This window comes from Aptenodytes forsteri, unplaced genomic scaffold, assembly GCF_000699145.1.
Source record: "Aptenodytes forsteri isolate BGI_AS27 unplaced genomic scaffold, ASM69914v1 Scaffold184, whole genome shotgun sequence".
Taxonomy (NCBI): domain Eukaryota; kingdom Metazoa; phylum Chordata; class Aves; order Sphenisciformes; family Spheniscidae; genus Aptenodytes; species Aptenodytes forsteri.
In genome coordinates, this window is record NW_008796078.1 from 3,307,600 (window position 1) to 3,325,084 (window position 17,485).

The window sequence follows — 17,485 nt, forward strand, 5'->3', positions numbered from 1 at the left end:
CCTGGGGCAGGTGTACGGCTTCGTCAACCTGGCGGTCAGCCCAGAGATGGAGAAGTTCACCCTCAACATGACCAGTGGCCCCGGCTACTCCTCCAAGCCCTTCGTGGTGTCGGCCAGGAACGCCACCCAGGCGCTGAGCGCCTGGAGGACTGCGCTCAGCTACCAGCAGATCAAGCAGGTTGATGTGTACTGCCACCAGCCCATGGCCCTGCTGGGCTACGAGAGGGTCGGCAGCCCCGAAGAGGTGAAGGACCTCAGCAGAACGTTGCTCAGGAAGCCGCGGCTGTGACGGGGGGGGGGGGGGGCGCGGGCGCCCGCCGACCGCCCTCGGGGGCGGCTGAGCCCCGCTGGGGAGAGGAGCCGCTCCGGCTGGCTTGAGTGAGGGAGGGAGCCGGGAAAAGCAACCTGGTTTCCGATTTCCTCCAAAGACTGCTGAAGGGTAACATACAGTAATGTGATGATTTATTTCTTTTTTTAATTTTTTTTTCCCCCGTGGCATTGGGTTAGATGCGATTTAAAAGAAAAATAAAGTGGAACTGAAAATATGTGTAAAGCCCGTTTCCCCTTCTCTAAAATGCCAGGCAGTGATTCTGTACCAAAATCTTGTTTATGGAGTTCTTGAGTTTTTGTTACCATCTTCAAACCCACTTGCACCATTCCTAACACATCTTTATCTCCCTTGGTGCGGAGGCGATGCCCTTGGAAAGCATAATGCTGAAAATCAGACTTTTGTGTGAAAGCGAATGTTCAGACATGATAGTAATAAAAGAAAAAACAATAAATGATATTCATTTTTATAATTACCTCAATTGTTTGGGAATTACAGTGTTGCTTATGTACAGCTGGAGGGGATGCTTGCTTAAAATAGCAGTGTGGACTTTTTTTAAGGGTATGGGTGGAGGGCTGGAGTGCAACATTTGACGTGTTCAAAGATTAGGAGCTGCTCTCGCAGAAACAAGTACAGATCTCACAAATGTAGTGCAGGTTTTATGGCTATGTCAAAGCAGGTTTCTATTTAACTATTGTCTTTTTTGTTGTATTTAAAAAGTCTTTCAAGTGCCACTGTATTAGTGTCCTAAGAGTTTTAAAACGTTTACCATCACAGCAGTATTTATTTTTGTCTTGACATGTATGTCCAGGAGTCACTGTCAAATAGAAGTGGATCTACAGTGTGACAAGAAGTACAGGATTTAAAAAGACATTTATCATACTGGAAACATTAGCATGTGTGAAAACAAAAATAAAATTATATATATTATATATATTCTATAGTGCTAACAATACAGTAAGCTATTTAAGATATTTCTTGACGTTGATTGGTAACAGGCGTAACAGGGAAGCATAGGAAAATGCATAAAATGATTTATTTTTCCCCTTTGTCTAAGTGTCCGAGGGTATATTTATGTACGAGGAGGGAGGAAACGTACAGCTGTGTGTTCATAGCTATAATGGAGCTTTTACAGAGTCGACCTAGTGTTTGATTTTAGAGCGCTGGTTAGATACTTGTTTCTTGTGAATTGTCATTGCTCTACAATGGAGCCAGATGGTGGTCTGGCTCTTTCTGGGAGCTTTGCCTAGAGACTCTCTCCCATCTTTAAAACTTGATTAAAAAAAAAAAAAAAGGAGATTTTACTACTTCTGCTTTTATAATTTTCTGAAAAAGCCCCGGTTTATTAAAGGTGAAGTGGTGTGTTGCATATGAGAAGTGCAGACACCTCGGGTAGTTTTTAGTCTTGGCGGTGTTCTCCGATGCTCTTTGAAGGCTCATTTTGGAACTTGAGTTTTTAAACAAAAGTGGTTTTGCCAAACTGTTCTCTTAGGAGACTATAGGCTTTTCTACAGGAAATACATTTTACATTGCCTACGTGGGTGTTGTGCCTTCAGCAAATGTAAAGAGTACGAGTAGGAAAAAGGAACGTGATTTGTGAAAATAAATTGATATAAACAGGATGCTGATAAGTGTGTGCGTGTGTGAAAATTTTAGCGATGTGTAATATGTCTATTTCTTGTATTGGTACTTTTACGTTAAACAGGTGATAACTGGCTACTAAGCTATTTGAGTTCTTGATGAAATTTTGGCATTAGATGTTGAACTTACTCTGAAAAGGAAACACATTTAATAAACTAGTTAAAAGATTATTGCATAAGGTTGCCTATACCTTTGCTGAATGACTACATTACGCATGTCCATTCCCTCAGTTCATCATCACTATCAGCACAAACAACATTAATAATTTCTGTCACTGGGAGATCTTGTAATTGGCCTGTTAGGTTGTATTCCCAAATTCCAGATAGCAGTGCTAAAAATGGGAGGGATAGTTAATTTGGTATTTAAAATACATATTAAGGTACTTGTGGTTTTGTGGAATTAGGTGTTTTGTGTTATCACTGTATGTATTCTGAGTGGATTTGGGATGTCTGGGTTTGGGCTGTACCCCGTGGTTTGCTTTTTTTTTTTTTTTCCTTTCTTTCAGTCGGTGTGTCCTGGGGCAGTGCTTGAAAATCTGATCTGCTTATAGAGCACGTTGCTTGCTTTTTATCCATCCGCTGCTTTATGAAGCACTCCGCTACCCACCGCACAGTCCTGCCTGCCTGCCTGCCTCGTAACAGCCGTCCGCGTGTTTGCCAGCGCTGCTATCGTCGGGGGGGGCGGGGAGAGCCTCTCTGCAGAGCGGTGTGCTGCCCACGGGGAAGCGAGCCCAGCTTCCCCTCCGGGCTGGGGCACTGCGCCGAGATTTCGGCTCCCGCTGTCTTAAGTATGAAACTTCGCTGCAGTTTCTAAATGGGGCTTTCTCATGACAGCATGTTACAGCGTAAGCTCTTTTGGTTTTGGGGGGCTGAAGCACGGTCATTTATGTGTGCAGAATTCCTTAGTCTCTTCTGGGAAAGTTTTCTGGGTGAGTAAAGTGAACAGGAATTAATTGCCTCTGGGAGTGTGAAATAGATGAGCCCAATTGACTTAGCTTCCAAAAATCTCCTTCGGATTCTAATTATATGAAAAAGCTCATCCTGTTGTTCTGAGAGAGCACTCGCTGCTCTTCTAATAATGGTGCATTACAAGCATCTGCTTCACTTTACTGATATGAACGGCGTGCCAGTAGAGTTACAGCATCTGAATCTGGTCCATAATTTGAGCTCCACCTACTACATTGCAGCAAGGAATTACCCAACATACTGTACAGTTGTACCTGGGCATGTTTTGGCGAACAGAAGAAGTAATGCAAAGCTCATTTTGTGAAAACAAAGGACTGCAATTTTGTTCAGGTAAAGCTTCAGGAGAAGTGAATGAGACTCTGCTTGTGTAAAATGCTGGTGGGCTAAGCCCTACTTTTAATGCTCCTCCATTAAAAAATAAGTATGTGAACAACTAGCAGTTAAAACAGGCCATTTTTAGTTCTTTTTTATATTCAGAAAAGAGGATTAGAGGAATTTAAAAAAGCCAAACGTAGTTGAAAAAAAAAGAAAAAGTTTTAAATGTGAAAAATTATAGAGAAAAATAGGCTATCAGAAAGATGATGAACACGGTTACAAAAGACCTCTGCCTGTTGTGAGGAGGGACATCTAGCTGAGGTCGGAATACCTAAAAAATACTTGACTCATGCTTAAAAATAGTGCCTGGGTTTGCTTTCTGTCTGATTTAATAATTACAGTGTGCTTCTTCAACTGAAGCTAATGCTTGTATTAGTGAAGAATCAATAGCATACGCAAGGTACAGGGTGCACTAAAGTTGCACTGAACCGGGAGGGAGACTGTTTTGAAGACTTGGCACGTCGTTTCGATGGAACAGAAAGGCCAGTGCGCAACTACGTGTTGCTTTCTGCTGTGAACAAAACCAGAAAATTGTACAAGTGTTGCAAATGGCAATGATCACTCAGTGCATGAAAACACAGGAAAACCCTCTGTCCTCCACTGAATCAGCTTAAAACACGAGACGTGTAAAAGTGTGCAAGTTGCTGCAGCTGAACTGAACGCTGCTAATGAAACAATGGTCAGATAAAGTATCTTTCGGTCTTTCTAACAAAAGGAGGAAGTTCTTAATTTTTTCCGATCACTTCACAATTTGTCAGGTGTTAAGCTTCATGCCCTGCCTGGGCAGAGGAACATAACGGACTTAATTTAAAACCACAAACCTTGTTTTTCAGTTACGATTTGAACTCGGGTCTCTAGAGATGAAATACTGGTGGTTACAATCAATTCTGAAACAAGTGTTTTTCATCCTGTAGGCCATGAGAAGAAGACTGGGATTATTCTTTATTTCCCCCTTCATGTCTAATTACTGTGGTGTGTTTTAAGTGTCCTTGAAAGTCAGTGGTGTTTAACAGGAGCTTTTGCACACTGCAAGGGGTGGTCTTAGAGTCTGTGTTTCCGTTTTGCTCCTGTGCATCCCTTTAAGTGCAGGCGTGGGTCTCCTTGGAGCGGTGAATGCCAATTGTGCCAAATGGTGTGGGGCTGCTTAATGTGAACAGACTGAGTATCGGGCAAATGCTGCTTCTGTTAATCCAATGGATCAAAAATGTTATTTTTTCTAGTTCCATTTCAATTAAGGGTGTTGTACCAGAATAAATATTACTCTGCTGGAATTATGCATATGAATAAGGCAAGCAGATTTAATTTGGAGGCTCTAAGTGAGCGTGAGACTGCTTGCAGTTGATGTATCCAACTTCGATGGCCAGTGCGTTCTGCTAGTTATCCTGGCAGTCACTGGATGCGGTTTTACATTTTGTATCAGAGCTCCTGAGCAAGATCTTATGAAAATGTGCACATGTTCTAAAATAAAAAAATACATGGAATAACATTTCAGCAATATTCATTGTATTGCACACATTTAAAGTAAAAAATAAGGTTTATCTGGTTTATTTGGATTCACTGGTATCAAATGAGTTCTGTTAACGTGTTTTAAATAAGAGCTCTTGGCTGTCATGACATCCCTGATTCTTTCACGTAAGTTATCAATTCTGCAAAGAAAATGCATGGATTCTGTAGAACACAGATTGTTTTAACTTTGCAAGTTGGAAAACTTCCTTGTATTTATTTTTCTTTGGGGCTTGGTGTTCCCTGCATCATGAGATCATGAAAGGATCACAAGAATGGGCCTGCGTTATTGAGTGTTTGGTGTTTGGATCAATGCAAATCCAATGAAAATCAGTGCAAAACATAAGGTGTCCTGTCTTCCCTTGATGCATGAAGAGCCAACGTTCCTCAGACACATCAATACAATGAAAGCTATGAAAAGAAATAATTCATAATATAAATGGCATTGCAAATGGGAGAGCTAGGATTAAAGAATCATCTGCTACTGCAGTGAAACACAAAGCTGTAAAATGCAGGTAAAAATATATAGCATATTCCTTCACAGAAGAAAATTCTGTATGTAAAGGACCCATTTACACCCACTGATGTGGGTGAGATCTCTGGTGTCCACTTCAGTATCTGATACAGGAATATGCTTGTTATAAACAGGGTGGTGAGAAGGGAATTGAGGTCGAGCAGTGGGTTACCATCTCTTTGTTCCTATCAGAGAAGTTGGTGAGTAGCCAGGACAGCCTGTGGGTCTTTTAGCGTGAGGTACCACAAACTTGTGTTCTGGATACAATGGCATTATTCTGATGGGGTTTGAATGAAAATAGGACTTTCCTGCTGAAAAACAAGATGAAAATCAGATTGGAGGAACTCCCCAAATGAAAAATTATTATCAAAGCAATGTGAGCAAGGAAGGCTGGTAGGAGCTGCTGAGCAACCTGTTTCTAACTGCATTAGTGGAAGCTGAAGTTGCTGACTGGAAGGGGCCCTGCAGCTACAATTTCAAGGACTCTGAAGATGCTAGTTAGCTTTGAGCGGGGTTTTTAAGAATACCTTCATGTGTCATTTTCATTGGAATGGGAATATTATGCAGGAGTTAGTGGGAGTTATATTTCAGGGTGCCTCCAAAAATCATGGCCTCATAAATTAGTATTGGAAGGGGCCTCAGGAGGTTTCTGGTCCAACCTCCTGCTCAAAGCAGGGTCAGCTTACGAGATCAAACTAAGTTGCTCCAGGCTTTATCCTGGTGGGTCTTGGAAACCTCCGAGGACAGAGACTGCACAGTCTCCCTGAGCAACCTGTCACAGTGCTTGACGGCCCTCGTGGTGAACCGTGGTGCTTCATCAAAACCGGCCCCAAATCACTAATTATGTTACATAAATTTCTTGTCCCTCAATTTTGTGTTTTGCGTATGACTACTGATGTGGGTCGTGTCCTCACTTCCCCTTAACTGCAATAGATGTTTGCTGCAGCTCAGCTGTTGCGAAGGGTCAGCAGCAAAACGGTTAATGAGTAGCGATCTCAGTGGAAAAATGTGGATTCACAATTAGAATGCTGCATCCAGCAATGTCCATTCTTTTACTCAGGAGGATAAAGAGAGCAGAGGGAAAAGAAATTCACTTGGAAGAAAGGAAAGGCATACAAAGCGGAGTCTATCGGAAGTTGCTCTTTCTCTGCTATAGGTCAAAATACTGTTAAGGAAAATTGAAGGAAAAAATGATACCACGCAGCAAGGTCAGGAGAGGATGAATAAAGGCATCTGCATGTTAAAAGCAGAGGGGATAGAAACCTGAAGGATGTAAGATAAAACGTGCTGATGCTGTGTGCTGTAACCATTTGCAATTAATCATGATACACAGAAAGAATTCCTCACTTCCAACACTTACAGTTTTAGATTCACTGGTTTTGCTCATAATTTCAAGATGAATTTCAAACAGGAATAATTTTCATAATTATTTGGATACTTTTGGTGTTCCAGTTTGTTTTGGGTATAGATAGAAACAGAATAGCTGACCTTTTGTCTAAATATTCCTTTCTTCAGACCTCTATGCATAAATTCTCAAGAAGCCCCCTAGTCAGCTAAATTCTTGGCACCTTCTTATTTTCCATCTGCCAGATGGTTCCTTCTCCCACCAGTCAGGATTATCAGTAATTATCTGTTTCAAGCCATGTGCATGTCTCATAACAGTTTATCATGGGAGTCGTAAAATGGAAAAGGGACATATTTAGTGTTTATATAACTTCCAGAATCACTTCTGGCAGCTTTCAGTATTTGCTTATTTGCCACTGGTGGTTCCTATGGATGCTTGCTGTGCCGGTCTGGGATCAACCCTTCAGATCTCACGTTATTTGGTTCATTTACTAAAATCAGACACCTTACACACTCAGCGAGCAGGTGTTTTTAGGTGTACTAACTTAGTCGGTCGAGTGATGACCTGTTTTGTTCTTCAGGACACCCTTATATCTGCTTGCCCTCTCTTCTCCCAAGTAACAAGCGATAGGACGAGAGGAAATGGCCTCAAGTTGTGCCAGGGGAGGTTTAGATAGGATATTAGGAAAAATTTCTTCACTGAAAAGGTTATCAAGCGCTGGAACCGGCTGCCCAGGGAGGTGGTTGAGTCACCATCCCTGGAGGTGTTTAAAAGATGCGTAGGTGAGGCGCTTAGGGTCATGGTTTGGACTCAATGATCTTAAAGGTCTTTTCCAACCTAAATGATTCTATGATGCGATGGCTACATCAGACCCCGCCGATGCCATACTAGGGTGGTTGCAGACATCTGGGGTCTTTCAACGCATAAAGCAGTGAAAAAGGTCTGACTGCCAGAGCAGGCTCGGGGTTGAAGAATGCTGACCTCCATGGTGTTACGTCCTTTTCACCTGCTTTGCTGGCTATAGCTCCAGCTCAAAGCATCAGAGCTGGCGGTGGTAAAGGATATCTGTTTCAAAGAGGTTTTGGTACAATGGTAAGGAGTAAGTGGTGGGAAACAGTTATTTGTGCTTCTCTGCTCCGCTATGGGAATAAGCACGGAGCAGCCCGTACTTACCGTAATGCTTTGATTTTGTAAGAGTTTAACATCTGGTCCCTAATTGCACGTTCTTTCATGCTGAGCAGAGGTAAAAATATACAGTATAAAAGTGTAACGTTGTGGCTACTGCCCAGAAGATACCTGCTGTGTTGTTTTAACCCGGGAGACCTCACCACAGGGCACAACTCACACACCCATGAGCCCCCTCCATTATATTTTCCTTTAAATAGAAAATGTAGTATCCGATGCCACACCAGAGACGTAATCACTGACTTTCGGGATGCAGTGCGCCGCAGGTGCTAATTAGGAATGCTAACACCTGACATAGAAAAGGGACACCTGAAAGTGGTTGAGGGGATGTGCTGCTAAACCCTTTTGCCTCCCAGACAGGTAACAGTTTCTTGGGAAAACGGGATAAAAGCAGAAGTTTTCTCTGCCCTCCAGGGTTGCACAGGGCTGAGCTGTCTCCCACCCTTTATTTCTATCTGTACCTGTGTCCTGCTGGGTGCGGGTGGATGCCTGGCCCAGCCTGCTCTCAGGTGCCTGTTGTTTCAGGGCTGGCCATGTGCAATCAGCCTCATGGGCAGCAGCTGGCTGAGGTGGGGGTGGCCGGCCGGTGGGTGCTGGGGGGAAGGCGCTCGCCCAAGGGTGGGCTTCAGGGAGGATGTATGCAGGATGGGTGCTTTTCTTCCTGGCAGGAGGGGAGTTGCTCTGTGGGGGCATGTGGATTTGCCTGAGGTGCCTCCGAGGGGAATGACTGCTACAGACCCCAGGTGCTTATGGCTGCTTTGCTGTAGCCCCAGGACTGCTGAAAGCCTGCAGGAAGGAGACTGAGCAAAAGCACTTTTCAGTTCTGAGGTCTTGCTGTGCCCTGACTAATGGAGAGAGGTGGTGAGGCCACCATGCTCAGGCACTATGTAGAAGGCACACTTCAGTGTAAAGAGTTCACAGAACACATTGAAGAGCATCGTCTGGGACTACAGAGGCTCCTGAGCGTAGTGAAGCAAGAAATGAGACTCAAGAGTGATGTAGGTGGCTGTGCACCATGCAGGAGCAGCTGCACGAGGAGCAGCTTGTGAGGCACCTCGGGACTGATGAAGGTGAGCCATTGCAGGGTGGCTGTGCTGTTGTGGTAGGGAGGGTGAGTGGAGGGTGAGGGTGGCTGCAGCGTTGGGACACTGCTTTGGTGAGGTTTATGGATGAAGGTGCAATGGGAGTTCCATCTGCTAAACTGTGCTGAGGAGATGAGCACCAGCGGCCTGCTTGTCTTGGCAACAGGGCTCTGGGAATGTTGTTTTGGGCTGGTAACCGGAGGGGCTGAAGCTTGAAGAAAGCTCATCTGGAGAGGTGTTAAAATGAGTTAATATGGCACAAAACCCATGCTGTAGTTAAGTGGGCTCTGAAGGGGGAATGAGATGTGTAGGGAAGGGCTCTGCCCAGTGGGAGTCCAGGGCAGTTGAGCGGTGCTGGGTCAGGCTGTCGGCGATGCTGTGGGGGTAGCTGTCTGCCTGGCAGTCTAGCGGTGGGAGGCTGCCAGCAGATGGCCGAGCGGTTGCTGCTGCTGGGGAGCCCCAGGTATATTTTGGGGAATGGCCTGGAGCCTGCGAGGGGCCCCTGCGGAATGGTGATGCCCACGGGCTGTTGGCTGCAGTCAAATGGTGGGAGGGTGGTTTTTGGTGTGGGGTTTGGGCCCTGCAGGTGCTCTTTTTTTTGTCTGGGGTGTGGGGTTTGGGCCCTGCAGGTGCTCTGCTGCCGTGAGGGCATTTGGCTCCTGTCTGTGCCGTGGCAGGCTGGCACGTCACTGGGCTGCGTGGTACTGCCATGTCCTGCCTGGTACCACGGGCATGCTCTCCTGCTGGGCTCTGGATGCCTGAGCACTCCTGCTTACGTCCACCTCTTCAGGGACGTGCAACAGCTCAAGTAAATCTCCTGCAGGTAAGGAGAGGTTTCGGAGTCGATTGTTCCTCACACATATGTACTGACTGACAGAAAAATCTAAATGTGTTTCCTTGCCATTTTTAAGTCTTGTTTGGGGCTCAATGCGGAGTCCTTTAGAGTATCTAGTGGCAGTCCCATTCCATGCCTGAAGTCACAGATGAATTACAGAAAGCATCTGTGTCTCTATTCCTTCCTCTGCTCCCTGAAATGGCCGTGGCTGCCCTGACCTCTCATGCCTCTTGCACAGGTGAGCTCTCATCTCCTCACTTCTGTCTCATTCAGAACCTGTAGGTGATCAGGCTCCCTGTTGCTTAATTAGTCCTTTCATAATGAATAATTTGGGTAAGTGCTTTGCTCTGAGTGGTAACCAGGTGTTTATCACTTCTACCTGAATAAAGAATTATTTTGAAGTTTAACACTTCAGAATTGCTGGCTTTCACTGTGGCAGAGCCTGTAAACTGTACTTAGACAGATTCCTTTAAATCATATCAAGAAATCGATGGACTTTTTCCTCACTGCAGGCTTCAGACCTTGGTGCAGTGTGTAGTAATGGCTCCTCATTTTCTCTTATGAGTCTCTACATAGGACGTGCTGAGAAAATGCATGTGTGTGGGCTCACAGCTGAAGTCCTGTTGACTGCTCTGACCACCATGAATGTGTGTCCCTATAATCTATACCTCCTGGCTGAAACAATAAATAAAGCATAAATTATTCTCACATGTAAACCTTGGATTTTGTTGGCTTAAATGTTCAGGCAACATGTAACAGCCTTCTGGGTAGCTGCTGAATTTATCCCTGTGGGAAGGTGAAATAGGAAAAAAAGGAAAATCTAAACATAATTTTGGAGAAAGAGGAGCTAACGGCACAGGCAGATGATGCATTTAAAATGGTTTGTGTTTAAAAAAATCCCTCATAACTATTTAGTTAGTACTTTTGTTCTAGAGTTAAGACAATTATCTCAAGTGTTCCCAGCAGTTCTTCTGCATTAGGTTACTGAAGCTAAATCAAGATGCCCGCTGCTCTTATTTCTTCTCTAACTCATCTGTAAAGGGCTCACAGGAGAGCGCAGGGGCTCCTAACGCTGTCTTTGGAGGCTGTTAGTGCCTGGGCATTCTGCTTCCATGTTATGCAGGCAGGCTTGGAGAGGGAGAAGGGGGGTATCCCATGATATCCAGGTGGTGAATAAGCTCCCTGTACCCGTGCTGGCTATGAGAGACTGCACCGGCATCCTGCGGCACAAGGCCGTGCCGGGTGCTCTGGGAACTGATGAACAAGTGGGGCAGTGAGGAGATGATAATATGTCTGACAGAATAGATCATGTTATTGTCTAAAAAGTTAGTTTGACATATGGTTATTCTAACGTGAATAGTAAATACCTCATTATACAAAGCTATTACTGTTTCTAACTCAGCTCTCTGGTACTTCAGTGAAAGCAATGTATCTTTTGCATTTATTGGACTGTAACAGTGACAAAAATACAGCACGCTGGCATCCTTACGGATGTGCAGAGCACTTCATTTTTCCAGGCCACTGGATACATCACTGATGCAGACCTACTTCCCTCCATTGTCTGTCTACTTAGCTGTAAAACCTTGTTAACTCTTCTAGTGGTGGTGTGACCTGGGAGAGGCACCTCAGGGCTTGTATGTGACATCTCTTTCTGACCTGAGTGAAGTTTCTCTGCAGAGAGAGGTGGCGGTGAGGGTGGAAGAGGTCATGTTGCTCCTAGACAACCCTGGGGGTTTGTGACAACCCCAGATGGTGGCAGGTAGGACCTAGAGCAGCCATGAGCAGCCTACAGGGCATCGCGTGTGGTAGGGGGCCTGTGTCCAAGAGCTCTTGATTTCTGTCCTACTGCCCTGAGAATAACCAAGGGGTTTGAGCCAACAGCTGTGAGACAGAAGCCACAAAAATGCAGTGAATCACTTAAGAACATATTTTCAGAAGGTCTTTAAAAATGGTCCGGCAACGTTGCTAAGTGCATATACATTTGTATTCCAACTGTCTAGACCTGGCCTAGGTGGTAAACATATAGAGGGGCAGGTGCTCTGGTACAAGAGGCTGTTCAGTGGCTGGAGGAGCAGGAGATAGTTAGGCACAGGTGGCAATTTAGCTCATTGATTTAACATACTCTTAATTTAAGATCTATGCTTAGTGAAAAATATTATTGCATTAAGACTAGAATATGGTCTTAACTCATAGAAGTTTAATTCTCACATAACCCCCTCAAGTAAAAAGAGTAACTATTTAAAGTAATTTAGGAAGCCTTTTCTATGCTGATGTAAGGCATTAGGGAACAAGTGGTGCATGAGCAGGCCACACAAGACATGGTGTCTGAGGAACAGAAATGAAGATCACTTTCATTTATGCACATAATGGCAAGAGCTCATCAGGCAGCAGAATCAAAATAAATTTCTGAAGGCTAGGACTGGGAGTTGAGGTATAGGCAGGACTGAGTTTGGATTTAAAACAGAGGCTAGGTAAAGAGGTGCAAATATGCTTTTTGTATAGATGTCCCTTCTTGTTTTAATGGAGCATATTGCGTAGTAACACCCACTTCCTCCCTACCGTTAAGCTGAGCAGTCTTTGAAGTATATACTCCCCCTCCCTAAAGTGGAATTGAAATCTCTAATAATTACTTTCAGATGTATTTGAACTCTAATTTAGCCTTGCCTTTCCTCTGGGGTTTGGCTTTCCTCAGAGCCATTGGCGCTTCATCTTGCCCTAGATGCAAGTTGCATGTTTTGCTCTGCAGCCTGGTATAGAGCAGTATGTGCCCCAGCACTTGCACCAGTCTGGAACTGTGCCACATCCTCGCAACACCTCTGGTGGGCGATTGTTTCATAGTCTCTCTCATGTAGAGTTTCACAGCAATCTATGCCCATGCAGTAAGGGTAGTGTTTACAAATTTCCCCATAATGGAGCTTTTGGGGCCAGAGGAGCACTTCTGTGTTCCTGCCTAGCAGGAATTTAATATCATCTCATGCATTGAAACTAGGCTACTTTGCATGAAAGTAAGGAGAGATTTTGCCCTGTATTTCCAGCAATATTTTAATTATTTTTCTCTTTATAAAAGCAGTTAGTTTCCTGAACGCTCCTATTGTTTCAGAAGCACTGTAGGAATTGGTGTTGCTGATCTGGCACTCTTGCTTTCTTACCTGCTGCTTCATCGTGATTTTGCTATAGTGACATCTGTTGTCAGAAAGTCAATACAGTGAATTTGGAAGAGCTACGACTGCTTGGGAAGTGGATGCATCAAGCTAAACCGTTGATCTATCAAGTTCACTTGCAGTATTTGTTTCAGTAATGGATTGCAGTCTGTGATCCAGTTAAGTGATGGCCTCTGCAGTCACATGAGTACTGGCTCTGGTAGTTGGTGCTAGAAAAATCTCCTCAGACCCCAGAGAAAATACTTGTGCTGGAGTCCCTGAAGGAAAACCAGAAAGTCAAGCTTCAGACAGGGGACGTGCAGCCCAGTCCTTGTTCCCTCCATACCCTTTTGACTGTTCATACGCCTGATACGTGGGTGGGGTTGGTTTTTGGTGTCAGAATATGCTTACTGAAGTGCTACCCTGAGGGGCCATGTCTCTTCGCCCTGTTTTTTCACTGTTAAAAACTTGAAAAGAGCCTTTAATATGCAGATTGATTGAATGAAATGACTAAAAAGGATACTTCCATTATCGCCATGAATCAGGATTCAGATTTGATTGTGTATTATATTCTTAAATATATTCAGCACAAAATGGCTCGCATTTCAGTATGTGAAATGATAGGCAGGGCATCAGCTGTAATGGGCCATGAACTGACTCATTAGACAATGCATCTGATTTTTACTGAGTGCACCTATTTCAATGGCAAGTTTAGTTCTTCTGATGGGAAGCAGAAATGTTCAGTAGGTAATATAACAAAATCAGCTGGTTATTTGCCGGGGCTGAGAAATGAATGGCCTTCTTAGTTCAGTGAAGGAAGAATATTTCTGAATGAAGCTCATCAGGTTCATAACCATGCCAAATCCAAGACTAGCTAGCTGGGAATTTTTCTCTGACAAGCACTACTGGATTTTCTAGGAAACTCCCAATGTGCTGGCTCTGAACCTCAGATACGGTACCTTGTTTTAGTGCAAAGTTGATGATCAAATGTGTTAGTGGAGTGCATTTGAAAAAATACATTACTTAAAAAGCTCTTAGGATTAGCAAATGTCCACAGGAAAAGCTCTGCTCTCTGGGATCACAGTTTTTCACAGATACTGCCCCAAAGGTTAAGTTCTTCAGCAGAAAGTTCTTGAAGTTATAACTTTAGAATAGTGAATGTCTAAGAGGATAGATACCTATTAATAGGTTATATTAATACACCTTAATTGGTTTCCTCTCCTCTTAAAATCATGTCACTTGAATCTGGTCATGTGCAAATCTTTAACTCAAGAATTTTCCTCTGGATAATGAAATTCAAATATTGCCTAATCACTTCCCTTAGCGAAGCACTGGCTTCTATGGCTTAGAGCTTTCTAGCACGAACACTTTCCAAAACGGGTAGTACTTCTTTCAAATTGATTTGACTTTGCAGGGTTCAAAGTAGCCATGCGGTAGCTCTACACCCCCAGGTCCAGTGTTATAGATCGCTAAGGTTATTTGGATTGTTTTGGAAGAGAATAAGGGAAATGACAAGTGAGATTATGGAACACAACTGTGGGATAAAGCTGCTTCTGGCCGACTGTGAGGTACTAAACATCTATGGCAGCCTAATGAACAATGAAGGAGCAAACTTCTGTGAAATCAAATGATCTTTAATGCATCTTGAGTGCCAGCTACAGGAACACACGTTGTCTTCTAAGAATCGGCAGCCATCTGCTCAGTTCATGCTCTTTGTTTGTGTGACACACCGCCCCCACCAAAAGCATTTGGTGATGGAGAGAAAATGAGTTACATAGTCAAATATGTAGATCAGCTTCAAGAGAGGGAAGCCCAGTATAGCGTTATGCCAGTGCTCTGCAGACAACTGTGTCTGTGCACAACGTACCCTCATTAGTATGTGGGGCATATGTTGTGTTTCTGGATGCTGAACCAGCAACACAGTTGTCTGTCCATCTCTTTAAATCTTCCATGATTATAACTCTCATTATAATCACTCGTTGGTGTAAGTGAGAGGGAGGGTGTAATAAACTTGTATAATTTGTTTTCTACTTATCGTCAAGCTCTCCCAATTGTAAATAACATGTCAGTAATCTAGTCAATGTGCACTAAATCAAATCTAACATATGTTTCAGAATTAGGCTACAGATCAAATCAGAATGCATTATTTAGTCTATAACACATACTGAACATCACAATTCTTTTGCATACTGAAAAACATGAAAAGCAATGTTAAGTTCAATATATAATTTTAAATTTAGTGTTTTTATTTTCTAGATCTAGTAGTAAGGATAGCAGTATTTCAGGTGATCCAATTTTTATTTTTGTCTCTACATTTAATCTTTATCTTATTTATCTGTTTTAAGATTTGATTCTGCTGCTTTTTGTACCACAAGATTTTGGGGCAAAGTCACCTGAACTTCAGTAACTTTGTTTTCTTACTTTTTAAAACCCAATGACATAAGATTCTTTATTCAACAATCCCAAGAGTGTATAAAAAAGCCTGTACACACTTTGCAAATATAGTCGCTCTTACTCATGCCATATATATATTTGTGGATGAAAAGCAATGTGAATAATTATCATTTAAGTAATACCTGTCATTCCAAGAGTATTTGAAATTATCAAGGTATCTCAGTAGGGCAACACCAGTCTTTTTGCAGGACTTAAGAAATTGTCAGTAATTTCCTTGCTTAGAAAGATAGTTTTGAACAACACCTGGATAAACATCTGCTGACGTACCAAATAGGAAAATTAATCTTCAGGCAAAGGTTTCATTGATAATATTTGACTTGCAATGGACTAGGCACTCTGTCAACTACTGTCATAACCTGACTTCCTTGTAATGGGCCCATGAGATGCTTAATATCTGTTCAGAGCAGAATATAATTAAGTCTTTTTTTTGCTGAAATACTGTTAAACCTGGAGGAGAAAAAGAATTGCTGGGTTGAACTCATGTCTCCAGAAGGCCCAAGTATTTTTAGTTATTGAAATAATTTAGTCATCTCCATTTTTATTGAAAAAGAACAGTATATACCTAGGTGTTTGAATAGGACTTGTACTACTGAATTCTGCTCTTAAAGGTATTGAGTAATAACTACACAGCTGGCTTGACTTCTGGAAATGCCCTTTACAGCAATTCATCCTGCAAAAGTAGCGTGCAATGTATGAACTTATGCATTATATAACAGTAGCTTATTAAATACTGCTTAATCTACGTGTACCTGGCCAAGTTTAAGTCTTTTGGCTGTAATTCCAAAAAAGAGGTCTGAAGTCAGAAAATATGGGCTTTGTGATTATATTTTTTTTTTAGGCATTTGAAAGTCTAAAAGAAGAAGTTAGTTTTTAGGAGGGAAACGCAAATGAGTGTGTTAGAGTAGAGCTAGAGCAGGAAGCTTTCACAGTGCCTGGCATGGGCGCTCCGGAAAGGTAGTGCTCACTGCTTTCTTACAGCAAATACCTCGTCTGCAGTATCCCACAGAATAATCCTCAGACCTTTTGTGAGGGACCTTACGCAGGGTTCAGTTTCTCATTGCACAGAGCTACTTGGGAGCGGGGGAGGAGGAAGGGCTTAAATTGTGGGTTCCATCACTGTAATAAGAAATAAATTGGATGCAAGGAGCATTTGTGTTGGGCCTTATGACTTGGTGCTGTCAGATGATGCTGTGTTGTGACTAATGCCTTTTCCCACTTTATTGTTACTGAAATCAATGGCAAAACTCCACTTATGTTCAAGAGCACAAGACAAGATCCAGAGTAAATGACAGAAGCAGATGACTAACAGTAATGAAAGCAAACTGGAAAGAACAGCCCTATCAAAGGCTATATTCAGAGTTGATTTAGAGCGGTAAGTAAAGATCATTCAGTATCTGACTCAAAACAAGATAAAAGCAACAGCCATTGAAGGCATATCCACCGTGCACAGAGGGAAAGAGTCCCTTCATACATTTTGAGGGGGGGGCGTGTGTGTGGGGGAGTACTTTAATTCCAGATGGTGGATGTGCAAATGATCTCTTAATTGGTAAACAGGATTTTTTCCCTTTGTCCATATTTATTTTTTGAGACTAAACTCTTGCTTGTGCAAACAGTGTCCACAGGCTGGTACACAGCAATGGGCATCTCTGCTTTTTCAAATCACTAGCAATAGATTAGTAATTTTGGCTGAAATTTTGAGTACTGAGCACTAGCTTTCAATACCTGATTTCAGTTGATCCATATTAGAGTTGGATACTATCCCTTCTCTGGCCAATTTTTCTCTCCCAGTTTTGAGTCTTTCTTGCCCTGCAGCAGCCTGCCTTTTCATGGGAAAGCTCTGCCAGATGTGCCCCTCTTCTGGGGTCTCTTGTCCCTGGCAAGGGGCTGCCTGGGAGCTGCAGAGCAGCAAAGCAACCTGTGCTCCTGGCTCATGTACTGGGCGGAGGGATTGCTTCATAGGTTAGAGATGCACTATTTAAGGAGTTGCTCTGAACTTGGCCTCACCTTAATGTAATACCAAACACTGCTGTGACCGTATGCAGTGCCTGTAGCCTTTTTTTCTTTCCGAAAATGTGTGCATGTGGACAAGTGGCTGGTGTAGCCATGAAACTGGGATGT

General features: G+C 43.2%; 1 protein-coding gene across 1 annotated transcript in view; it reads left to right on the plus strand.

Annotated features, from left to right (window-relative positions):
* The window catches only part of CHST2 (carbohydrate sulfotransferase 2), an 8,228-nt gene extending 6,084 nt beyond the window's left edge, over positions 1-2,144 (plus strand). The window contains exon 4 of the mRNA XM_019474016.1: positions 11-2,144. Within this exon, the coding sequence (XP_019329561.1) occupies positions 11-289 (279 nt within the window). The 3' untranslated portion in view covers positions 290-2,144. The remainder of the gene's footprint in view (positions 1-10) is intronic.
* The last annotated feature ends 15,341 nt before the right edge of the window (positions 2,145-17,485 follow it).